At 31.2% G+C, this 11,765-nt stretch overlaps 2 protein-coding genes across 2 annotated transcripts; one reads left to right on the top strand and one right to left on the bottom strand.

Annotated features, from left to right (window-relative positions):
* The first annotated feature begins 6,436 nt into the window (after positions 1–6,436).
* LOC111785894 (uncharacterized protein MAL13P1.336-like) lies at positions 6,437–8,816 on the top strand. Its single transcript, XM_023666254.1, has 5 exons — positions 6,437–7,508; positions 7,608–7,708; positions 8,136–8,219; positions 8,297–8,407; positions 8,497–8,816. Exons 1-5 carry the CDS (start codon positions 6,740–6,742, stop codon positions 8,536–8,538), a joined length of 1,107 nt encoding a protein of 368 aa, XP_023522022.1. The 5' UTR covers positions 6,437–6,739; the 3' UTR covers positions 8,539–8,816.
* An 84-nt stretch (positions 8,817–8,900) lies between these two features.
* On the bottom strand, positions 8,901–9,582 carry LOC111785895. Its single transcript, XM_023666255.1, has one exon. The coding sequence runs from the start codon at positions 9,562–9,564 to the stop codon at positions 8,986–8,988; it is 579 nt and encodes a 192-aa protein (XP_023522023.1). The 5' UTR covers positions 9,565–9,582; the 3' UTR covers positions 8,901–8,985.
* Between the last annotated feature and the right edge of the window lie 2,183 nt (positions 9,583–11,765).

Below are 11,765 nucleotides of genomic sequence, written 5' to 3'. Positions count from 1 at the left end.
CAAAAAGGAGATAATGCTACTTTTTGGTTGATGTAATTAAAGGATTAACAAAATAATAATAATAATAATAATATACGGTGAATTCAATAGAAAATAAGAATGTAATTTTATTATTTAATTATTGAAAATATTAATAATTAAATTGATGCTTTAAAAACTAGAGGTTAAAAAAAAAAAATTAATTAATTTTATACCCTTCCAAAATTTTTAATTAGATGTGTGAAGCTCGAGCTAAATTAATACAAATATACTTTAAAATAATTCTATTCAAAATTTAAAAAAATATTCTTTAAGTTTAAATAAATTGAAATATCCTTAACTTAAAATTTAATATTCTTAATTTTTTTTAAAAATAATTCAAAAATATATTTAAACTTTTTTTACCAACTTCAAAAATATTTTTAATTTAAAAATAAAAAATAAAAATACTTTTATCGTTAATATTAAGTTTAAAAAATACTCATGAACTTTTAAGAGTAACGTTAAAAAGTTTGGACATAATGTATGAGATATCGATAGACAATTTTTGTCCAACGATAAATTTTTAATTTTTTTATGAAAGTTACGAATATTAATGCTAGTTTTAAAACTTAATGTATATTTTTTTAAATATAGTATTAACCGTAGAATTTTTTTTAATTTTTAAAGATTGATGGGTACTTTTGAAACACTATTAAAATTTGAAGGTTATTTTTAANGGCAATGGATAAGCATTTATATAAGGAAAGTTTTAATTTTTAAAATTTTAAAAATTTATAAAGAGAAAAAAGGTTTATAAAGTTGAATTTTATTTTAATTGTAATGGAGAAGAAGATGGACTATGGTTAGGACAAGCCAATAAAGATATGGTAATGTGTATGTGTTGGCTGTACCTCTACATAATTAGGGCACCAGATAGTTATTTCTTAAGCTATACTTTAATATTCTGACACGTGTCCATTATTATGCTAATAATTAAATATTATAAGCTGTCCCTTGCCTCTATTCAAGGGTTGGGGTCTATTTCTCTTTATTTATTTATTTATTTATTATTCACCCAAATTACACTTTTATAGCCCAAAAAGGAGATAATGCTACTTTTTGGTTGATGTAATTAAAAGATTAACGAAATAATAATAATAATAATAATAATAATAGATGGTGAATTCAATAGAAAATAAGAATGTATTTTTATTATTTAATTATTGAAAATATTAATAGTTAAATTGATGCTTTAAAAACTAGAGGTTAAAAAAAAAAAATTAATTAATTTTATACCTTCCAAAATTTTGAATTAGATGTGTGAAGCTCGAGCTAAATTAATACAAATATACTTTAAAATAATTCTATTCAAAATTTAAAAAAATATTCTTTAAGTTTAAATTAACTTAAATTTTAATATTCTTAATTTTTTTAAAAGTAATTCAAAAATATATTTGAACTTTTTTACCTAACTTCAAAAATATTTTTAATTTAAAGATAAAAAATAAAAATAATTTTTTGGTTAATATTAAGTTTAAAAAATACTTATCAACTTTTGAGAGTAACGTTAAAAAGTTTGGACATAATGTATGAAGTATCGATAGACAGTTTTTGTCCGACGATAAATTTTTAATTTTTTTTATGAAAGTTACGAATAATAATGCTACTTTTAAAATTTAATGTATATTTTTTAAAATATAGTATTAACAGTAGAAATTTTTTAAAATTTTAAAAGATTGACGAGTACTTTTGAAACACTATTAAAATTTGAAGGTTATTTTTAAAATAAATCATTTCCTTCTAAAATCAAGAATAAAAATAAATTTAAAATTTGAAGGAGTTATTTTGATGAATTTAGAAAGAAAGGAGGGTAGTTTAGGTAGAGAAAAAATGAGATGAATAATGATGATTAAGACAATGATTAGTGAAGTGCTTAAACCTTAAATAATGATGGAAGATGAAAAATGCATGTGACCTAATAAAAAGAGAATCGGACGGCTATGATTGATTTGGAAGTAATTGCGAGGATGATAATCATAGAGATGATGTACTTGATCCACCCGAGTTCGAAGGCGACCCCACCGTGGGAATTTATAAGGCTCTAAAAAGGAATAATTAAATAAATAATTAAAAAATTAAATTTAATAGCATTATTGGGATGTGTTATAAATATTGTTTGCAGCTTCCCCATGTGGACACCATTCCAACTTGTTCTGTCTTTCCTCCTTTGCCCTACGCCTGCACAAAGGACCACTCCTACACACACTTTTTTTTTTGTTTTCTTTTTTGTTTAAAAATAAATAAATAAATAAATAAATAAACACGAGACATAAAATTAATATGTTACGTTATGTAATTAAGATAATTTTATTAGGTTATTATTTGGGTTTACTCCAAAACGACATCATCTTTGTTCTTTGTTAAAACATGCACGATTCAAACCATTATTACACTATGCAATTAAAATATTTTATAGGTTATTATTTAAATTTACTACAAAACTACGTCACCTGTTCGTTCATCATCTTTATACTTTGATAAAAAGAATTCATTCAAAACTATAATCATAATAAATTATCTCAATATAAATTTTTTTATTAGATTATAAGTTTAATCATATTTGATTACGGACTTTTAATTTTATATTTAATAAGCTTTTCATAAATTTAAATTTTTAGGTAAAAAAAATAATATGGATTTTGATTATTTATTTATTTATTTAGAGTAATTTAATCTAAATTTTGTTTTTAATTATTGAAATGCAATATTTTTCCTCGAGATTTTTTTATATGTATAATATTATTTCATTGCAGTATGAACGACGTCGTTTTTGCTAAGTATAATTCATTCAAAATTTCCATAATATTCAAATAAGTCTTTAATTATATATATATATATATAAGCCAACTGGAAGTCACATGTGTTAAATAAATCCAAATATTTCATTTAAAAAAACAAGGCCGCAATTGAGTACAACCAGGAGTAGAGTAAGGAGAATTGTACGCTCAATGGTGTTTTCTTTAATTAGTTATTTATGAACCATCAAATCAAATAAATTGCTTAACAATAAAATATGATAATATTTAATAGAATTCTTTTTTATTTATATTTAAAAATAATAATGGAAACAAATAAAATTAAAAAAAGTAATGATCTTGGTTAAGATTTTCAATTGCAATTCCATAATGTATAATTTGATTAAGGGATGGAAATCAAGTGGAAATAATCATGGGAAAATGGAAAATTAGCCATTAATAATCCAATTTAATGAAGTGGAGGATTTTTTTTTATATTATTAATAAAAATTATGCTCCGTTGTACTATATAAATATAATTTTTTATTTAATTTAAATTTATTGTTATTGGATAAATAAATTATTAATTAAAAAGACAAAAGGTAAGGAAAATATTTGCCATACATGTGTATCCAAATTAGCAACCCTCACAAAGCAAGAATTTGGAAAAAGATTTGAGGATGGCAAACATGTAATTAAGAAAAAAAAAAAAACAATATAGAAAAGACAAGAAATTAAAGAAAAGCAAAACCAAAATCATTTAGGAATCACAAGATTGGTCAACCTTAAATTGGAAAAATTTGTAATTAGTCAAACTTTTTATTGCCTATTTAATTTTATGTTATTAGTCAATCTAAAAGGATAAAGATTGGCGAGAAAACCCTAATTTATGGTGTGACGAATTCTAATGCTCAAAGTTAGGTCAATACCATACCTACTACCTCACAATCCTTAACGGCTTATTGGATTTAATTTCTAACGTGTTCTTTCGATGACCTAATACTTCTTCATTTTTGCTTCTGTTTTCACTTGCTACTTTAGGACCCACTGTTTCATATTGAACTACCCGAGAACCTTAGGACTTCAATGTTTTAATAAGGTTGCACGTTAATAATAGTAAAGAGAGATACAAAGAAAATTTGTATTGTAATTTTGAGAACCATTGGTGAGGGAAGAGAAAGAAGACATGTATATTAAAAAATTTGTAGTGATAAAGATTTTGTCGATATTTTTTTACATTTGAAATTAATTTATTTGTTGTGGTCATTTAAAGTGTTTCTCGTGTTTGAAGGTGATATTCTTTTTATATATTTAAGAATTCATTATTTTATTAAGTTTTGAGGTCAGATTTTGATTTCGAGAAGAATTTTGTGGATTTTATATTTTTAACTTATTTTAAATTTTAATTCCGTTGACAAGAAAATTTGTGTAAGAATTAAACCAATTGAAAAAAATGAGGGAACTTCTTGAGTTATTTTCGAGTTATTTCTTTTCTAATTCAATAATATATATATATAACAAGCCAGTTCACATTAACAAGTTTTCGAGATATTCTTTCCTTGAGAAAAAATTTATAAAGTAAGTATTTTATTATTATTTTTAAATAAATTTTTTGATTAATGCGTAAGAATGGTAGGACGATCATGTAATAAAATGTTTGTGTATATTAAGTTGATCTCGTTAATTTTGCATCCATTTAATTCGTAAATATTAAAAAATTAATTGGTCCTTAAACTAATAGATTTTTAAAGTTTAAATTTTGTATTAATACATCTCAAAAATTAATTTCTTTAAAAATGAATCGACCTATCAAATATAAATTTAATCTTTAAATAAATAATTTTTATTCTGATGTGATGTAATTTCATGAATATTTTGAGTCATAAAAAATATTATTCCATGTATATCAAGGATGGTTGACATTTCACACTCCATGATATTGATGGATATAATAATAAAATTAAAAAAAGAAATTAAGTTATGAAATTAAAAAAAGGGAAAATAATCATGATAATTTTTTCTACAAGATTGTTAAATAGAGAATAAATATATTAATAAAGAATTGCAATAATTTGTTGAGAATCTTGACAGGGAATATTCTCAGAATAATCTTTTTGTTTACAAATAATCTAAGTCATGGCTACATCTTCCTCTTCCCTCCAAACTCTCCCCAACTAGGCCCTCATGCTGTTGGGATTCTATGCCTTTTTTTTTTTTTTTAATGGGATTAAAGTATTTTTAAAAAATCTAATCAATAATAATTCGAGCTTAAACTCAAAAATTAAAAAAAAAAAGAAAAAAAAGAAAAAAAGAAAAAAGAAGGTAAGGGTATATAAGTAAATTGAGGAACGAGATAAGCGCGTCGAGATGATGCATGGGTACCCATGTGGTAGCTCATACATTCACCTGCAGCCACTACAGTAACCACCACCAACCCAACTAGCTTTTCTTTTACTTTTCTTGCCCTTCTTATTTTTTTAATTAATGTCGGTGTTAAAGTTAACATTAATTTAATTAATCTCATTAATTTCTATAATATTATATCTTAGAAAGAGAAGGGGACGTATAGAAGCTTAGGGGACAACTTTTTGTTTCCATTATATATTTATTTATTTTCCCACTTAGTACTCTTTCATTCTTGTTTTTCTTCTTTTTATTTAATTAATTAATTAATTAACCATTTTAGTAGTAATCAGGAATGAGACGGTTAGGGCCCATTGGGCTTTACTGGATCCTAACTCATCAAAGTATTGGGCTTAATGGATCTTAATTCCGTTTTTATTGGGCTTATGACGAACTGATTTTCTATTTAAACAAATATTTACATACCAGAAGATTAGGGTATGTATATTATTAATTAATAAATGCGGCTTAATTATAAAAATTTTAAATTTATGCGTCTTATTTGAAACAATTTTATATGGGTAATGTGAGTTAGACGAACACCACTCTCCACTTTGAGCATAAGTGGTCATGACTTTGCTTTGAGCTTCCCAAAATGCCTCACACCAATTAACTGAGTATTTTTGTTTATAAATCCATGATCATTTCCTAAATTAGTCGATGTGAAACTTTCATCATCCAACACCTCCCCTCGAACAAAGTACGCCTCCCCTTAATCGAGACTCGACTCCTTTGAAGTCTTAGTCATTTTTTACTGCCTTCGAGGAGGCTTGACTCCTTTTTTTTTTGGAGTCTTTTGTTCGACATTTGAAATTTACCAATCTCTTGGCACAACTAAGTTTAGGGCATGACTCTGATAACTTGTTAGACGAACACGACTCTCCACGATGATATGATATTCTACAATTGTATGATATTGTCCACTTTGAGTATAAGCTCTCGGCTTTACTTTGGGCTTCCCAAAATGCCTCACACCAATAGAGAGAGTATTCTTTGTTTATAAACTCATGATCATTCTCCAGTGAGACTTTTATCATCCAACAATGTGATCTCATAAATGACTCATATTAGCCGGTGGAATAGTGTTGATCTCGTAAATGACTCATGTTAGCAGGTGGGGTAGTGTTCACTGGTGCTTAGATAGGGACCAGGGTCACGGGTGAAGGCTCAACTAACTAGTCACGGACGGACCACGTCAAAGCTAACACAGAAAATGGGAGTCACGTGGCTATGGCCGACCTTGCTCCCACCGAACCCAAAAAGTCTCGGCCCTTTCTAGAATTCATCAATTTCCTCACACGGCCACTCCCTTCCATTTGACTACGCGTTGTTTGGGATAATCACTTTCTCATCTGCTTAATCACTCCAACCTTCTTCGTTCTTTAATGATTTCTTATCCTATTTGTTTGTTTCTTTTGAATTTTGATGCCTTTTTCTTCCTTTGAATTCGCCCTTTTTCATCTTCAACACGCAATCTCCTCTTCCTTTACCTAATACCCATCTCTTTTGTTTGGTATTACTCTCTGGGGTTTTGATTTCTCTGAGTTAGGGGCTAAGTTCGGAGGTGGGTTTGTTCAGAAATGGAGAGTAACCCGCAATCGCTTAGGCAATTCAGCGACCAGCTTCGACTGCAATCTGGGAATCTTACGAACCTGTCGCTCAACGATTCTATCTGGAGCAATTCGTATGTCTCCAAGAGGCACGAAGAGAGGAGGAATTTCGATGTGCGAAATGGCGGAGAGGTAAATTTAGTGAATAATTTTAAGCCCAAACTGTGTGATTCTGATGTCAATCGGTTCAATGATGGATGGAATAGTTTTAAGCCGAGTGTTGCTTCTGATCTTAATAATTGGAGTAACAGTAGCAAACTTAGATCAACTGGGTATGAAAAGAATGCACTCAATGTGTTTGATCATGGGTGGAATAGTTTGAAGCCACAGGGGTCTGATTTTAATGGCTTCAACGATGGGTGGAAGCTTAATTCTGCAAATATGGGGGTTGATCCAGTGATTGGAGGAACCCAAAAGGGTATTAATGGAGGGTTTAACCAAGGGATTTACTCACAAATTGGGAATTTTAACAGTAATGGTTTTGTAAATGTGAAGAACTACAAGAACAGTGGGAAGGTTGAAGAAGAAAATGGAGGAAAGAATGGGAAGAAGAACAGTAACAAGAAGATTAATGGTGAAAATAGCAATGATAATAAGGAAAGTAATAAGAATGGTTTGGACAAGAGGTTCAAAACCCTTCCCCCATCTGAGTCTTTGCCCAGAAATGAAACAATTGGTGGATATATCTTTGTGTGCAACAATGATACAATGCAAGAAAATCTGAAGAGGCAGCTTTTTGGTAAGTTTAATGATCCCACTTGGTTTTTGCTTAGTTTTATGTATCTGTGTTTTGTTGTGTAGGATGTTCTAACATTTTGTTGTTTGATCAACGTTGTAGGGTTGCCTCCAAGATACAGGGATTCTGTCAGGGCCATAACTCCTGGGCTGCCTATTTTCCTCTACAACTATTCTACCCACCAACTCCATGGAATCTTTGAGGTATGTCTATGTCTCCTCCTTCCGCCTAACCTCCCGTGGCTTTGCCTTTTGGTTTTCCTAAAAGGCCTCGTATCAATGGAGATGTATTCCTTACTTGTAAACCCACGATCATCCCCTTAATTAGCCAACGTGGGACTCCTCTCCCAACAATCGCTCCCTTTGAACAAAGTAATACCTTAGAGCTTCTCCTGAGACCTATAGAGCCATCCAACAATCTCTCCTTAATCGAGGCTCAACTCCTTCTCTAGAGCCTTCGAACAAAGTACACACCCTTTGTTCGATACTTTAGTCACTCTTGACTACACCTTTGAGACTCACAACTTTTTTTGTTCGTCATTTGAGGATTCTATTGACATGACTAAGTTAAGGGCATGACAATGATACGTGTTTGGTTTACTTCTTTTAAAACTGTGATCCGTGTTTTCAGGCTGCAAGCTTTGGAGGGACAAACATTGATCCAACTGCCTGGGAAGACAAGAAAACTCCGGGCGAATCTCGTTTCCCGGCGCAGGTAATGTTTGGATAGAACCTATTCCTTCAATCTTGCACTTCCATAGATCTAAGATGAAACTCAACTGTTTGGAACAGGTCAGAACTGTGACTAGGAAGATATGTGAGCCACTGGAAGAGGACTCTTTCAGACCGATTCTTCACCATTACGACGGTCCCAAGTTTCGTCTCGAACTCAACATCCCAGAGGTAATTGCAGAGCAAACAAAACCATGAATTCTGTAGCTAGCTAACCAAAGACCTCAACAACTCTAATATTGGCTCTGAAAAACTTGCAGGCACTCTCTCTTCTGGATATATTTGAAGAACAATCCTGTTGAACAGCATAACATGCTCGTACACTAGTCAGGCAGGGACACGTACTACTCGTATGCGAATTAATCGATAGAATTGCCAACAACGACAACGATGATCGAAAGGATCATCATGATCATGTGAGTTTAAGCTATAAGTGTGTTTGGTGTTTGTGTGGTGCTGTCTGATAGAGTAAACTGAAGATGGAAAAGGTTTGAAGTGTAATGTAACAATAAATATGTATTATATGGTTTGAGTTATGGATATTGCATGGTTCCATTATAAGAGATGAATGTTTAATTCACGTTATCAGAGTTCGAATCACTCTATTTCGTTCATCGATTTGTTGATCTTAGTACTAATGTACTCGTAATCATATCTTAAACCGTTTAAGAAACGAAATAAATATAAACATAGATGCATTTTTCCATAAAAACATCAAAATTTACATTTGAGTATTTATTTGGGGGAGTTTATGTGGCATATAAACACCCATTTCCAGAATGAAAATCCTTGATTTGTGCTTTATTGTGGTTTCCAACATCAATTGGAAGAAACTTCGACCAATTCCCCCACGTCGGCTTCCACCCTCCGATCTTCTCCCGCCGTGGACTCTGCACCGCTGCCGTCGCCGCCGCCGCTCTCATCCTCTCAATCAACGCTTCTGTGTTCCCTTCCTCTGCCAAAATTTCCCCCAACTGCTTCGTATCGATCACCAATTTGACCCTCCAAATGCCGTCGCCACCTGTCGGAAGCACTTCCAGCCCCGACCCAGTTCTCAGATCCTCCGCCGCATCGGACCTCTCTTTCTCTGCGGCTCGGGAAAGCGGGAGGAGAAAGTAGGATTTTCCGGCGTCGAGAGGCTCCGAAATGGGTAACGGCGAAGAGAGATTGGGGCGCCGGAAAACGCCATAGACGCCGGGAGGATAGTTCTTGAGGATTTGATCGACTTGTTTAGGGCCATGGAAGTTGATTATGTTGCCGGAATCGGTTAAGATTCTGATGGGCTTTTCGCAATCGGCGGCCACTCCTTTCAGAGAACAGTTCCCCATTGCGATTTGCGACGCCTTTTCTTGTAGGTCATTAATGGCGGAGCTCTCGAGTGGTCTTATTTATAGTAAAAATTCGAATTTTATTTTTTAAAAAAATTTAGATTCTTTTTTTGAAAATTTAATTCATAGGACCGTTTAATGCCAATGGAATTCTCATTTCAATTATTATAATCAATGTTAAAAATGATAAAAGTAGAATTTATTAATATATTTGAAATATTAACACTCACTTAGTTCTAAGAAACATCGTAAATGTGTTCTATGTTGTGTGCCGTAATACCACAATTTTCAAGGTTCTAATACCATTTGTTGTGGCGGAATGCCACAACCAAAATGTTTTGATACCCAATTATTGTAGCGGAATGTCACAACCAAAATACTATGATACTACTTGTTGTGCCCAAATGGCACCACCAAAGAGCTCTGATACCCAATTGTTGTAGCCCAAATGCAGAAACAAAACTGATCACACTCATACACCCACAAACAGAAATTAAGCAAAGTGATACATTTGTGGCATTTTCTACGCAACATTCTAAATTTTATACATTAATTACTACGTCACATGTCTTAACTGTTCAGTCATTGAATCTTTAGCTTGTTTATTCAAAATGACACGTTAATGATGAATTAACAATCGGTTAATGTCAAAATCTAAGAAGAAAGAAAACGAAGAGCTAGTGAATTAGGAAACCGACAATTTAGAGTGTGTTTTTTTTTTCAAAATGTAGAGAGAGACATGTGAGTTTGGACCGTTGGAGGGAGAAGATAAGGTTTGGAGAAGGACAAAAACACAGCCTTATTTTGAGGGAAAACAACATAAATGAAGGAAGTTATATTGATAAGTAATAATAATAATTTAATAAAAAAGATAAGTTTTTTATGAGACAATTTGTGTTGAATCTCACGTTTGATTGATTCCTTCTCCCAACACATAATATATTAAATTAACTCTGTGTTTGTCGTAACAATTTAACTTTTTTTCATAGGTTCAATGAATTCAAATTTCTCCCTCCTAACTTATATTAATTTTAACGTGATATGTAACCTACATGCTTTGGCCTATTATGTATCGGTGTCATTTTCGTAATTTTAAAAGAAATGTTTTGTTATCTCTAATCGATATTGGGTTCCATAATCCACTTTCTTGGGGTCCAACGTCCTCGCTGGCACACCGCCCGATTTCTAGTTTTGATACCCACTGTAATAGCTCAAACTCACCCCTAACAGATATTGTTCACTTTGATCAATATACAGAACTGTAATAGCCTAAGCTTACCGCTAGTAAATATTGTTCAATTTGACTTGTTACGTATCGTTGTCAGTTTACAATTTTAAAACGCTTATGCCAAGGAAAGGTTTCCACACATGGTTCCACTCTCTAACGGATATATGATTTCACATGCCACGTGTGAGAACTCAAATTCATGTATTTACTTAGGTTCATGAATTTTGTTTTTGATTCTACATTGTCCACTAGAAATGACAATTAATTTCCACACCGTCTATTATTGTTTAGATCTAATTTTAATAAAATATTCAAAAATTTTGGACATTTTCAGTAAAAGAGAATCATATTTTTACCTTGACGTCGTATGTGAAAGATGGCGTAACCCAAAAAATCGAACTTTTATGATCATAAATAAAAGAAAAAGAAGGAATGTGAGCATCCCTAAAAAAAACCCAATTACATTTTTAAAGCAAAGTCGATAAAGCTGATAATTTTGGGAGTCACCACGCACCATATAAACAAAGCCTAACGTACCTTTTGGGGGTAAAAAGTTAGGATAAAAATATGGTTCTTTAAGTACACATTTAAACCAGTTAGTTTGCCGTTCAAACGTTTTTTTAAAGTGGTTCCAACTCGTTCCAACCATAAAACCCGGTTTAATTTTAAATTTGGTATGTGAATTTGTATAAAATGTTAAATAGATCAAAATTTTGTTTTACGCAAAATAAAAAATTCAGAGAACTATTGAACACAAGATATTAAATTTAAGTATTTAATAGAGAATTTTTAAAGTTGAATGACCTGGCAAACACAAATTTGAAATTTCATATACTTATAAGATACTTAAGTTTAAAAGCTATATGTGAGATTCCAGGAAAACGAAACATTCTTTATAAGGGTGCAAAAATCTCTTTCTGGCCTACGCTTTTTGAAGATAAAAGAAAACTCAAAAGGGAAAACCCAAGGAAAA

Source organism: Cucurbita pepo, unplaced genomic scaffold, assembly GCF_002806865.2.
Source record: "Cucurbita pepo subsp. pepo cultivar mu-cu-16 unplaced genomic scaffold, ASM280686v2 Cp4.1_scaffold000811, whole genome shotgun sequence".
NCBI classification, from domain to species: Eukaryota; Viridiplantae; Streptophyta; class Magnoliopsida; order Cucurbitales; family Cucurbitaceae; genus Cucurbita; species Cucurbita pepo.
Note: the sequence above shows the minus strand (reverse complement) of the source record. Positions and strands in the feature narration are given on the sequence as shown.

Bases quoted from the DNA above. Each gene is read 5' to 3' on its own strand.
- LOC111785894 (XM_023666254.1), top strand. From the start codon at position 6,740: ATGGAGAGTAACCCGCAATCGCTTAGGCAATTCAGCGACCAGCTTCGA. The intron at 7,509-7,607 runs GTAAGTTTAATG...TCAACGTTGTAG, and splicing joins TCTGAAGAGGCAGCTTTTTG to GGTTGCCTCCAAGATACAGG. The intron at 8,220-8,296 runs GTAATGTTTGGA...TGTTTGGAACAG, and splicing joins AATCTCGTTTCCCGGCGCAG to GTCAGAACTGTGACTAGGAA.
- LOC111785895 (XM_023666255.1), bottom strand. From the start codon at position 9,564: ATGGGGAACTGTTCTCTGAAAGGAGTGGCCGCCGATTGCGAAAAGCCC.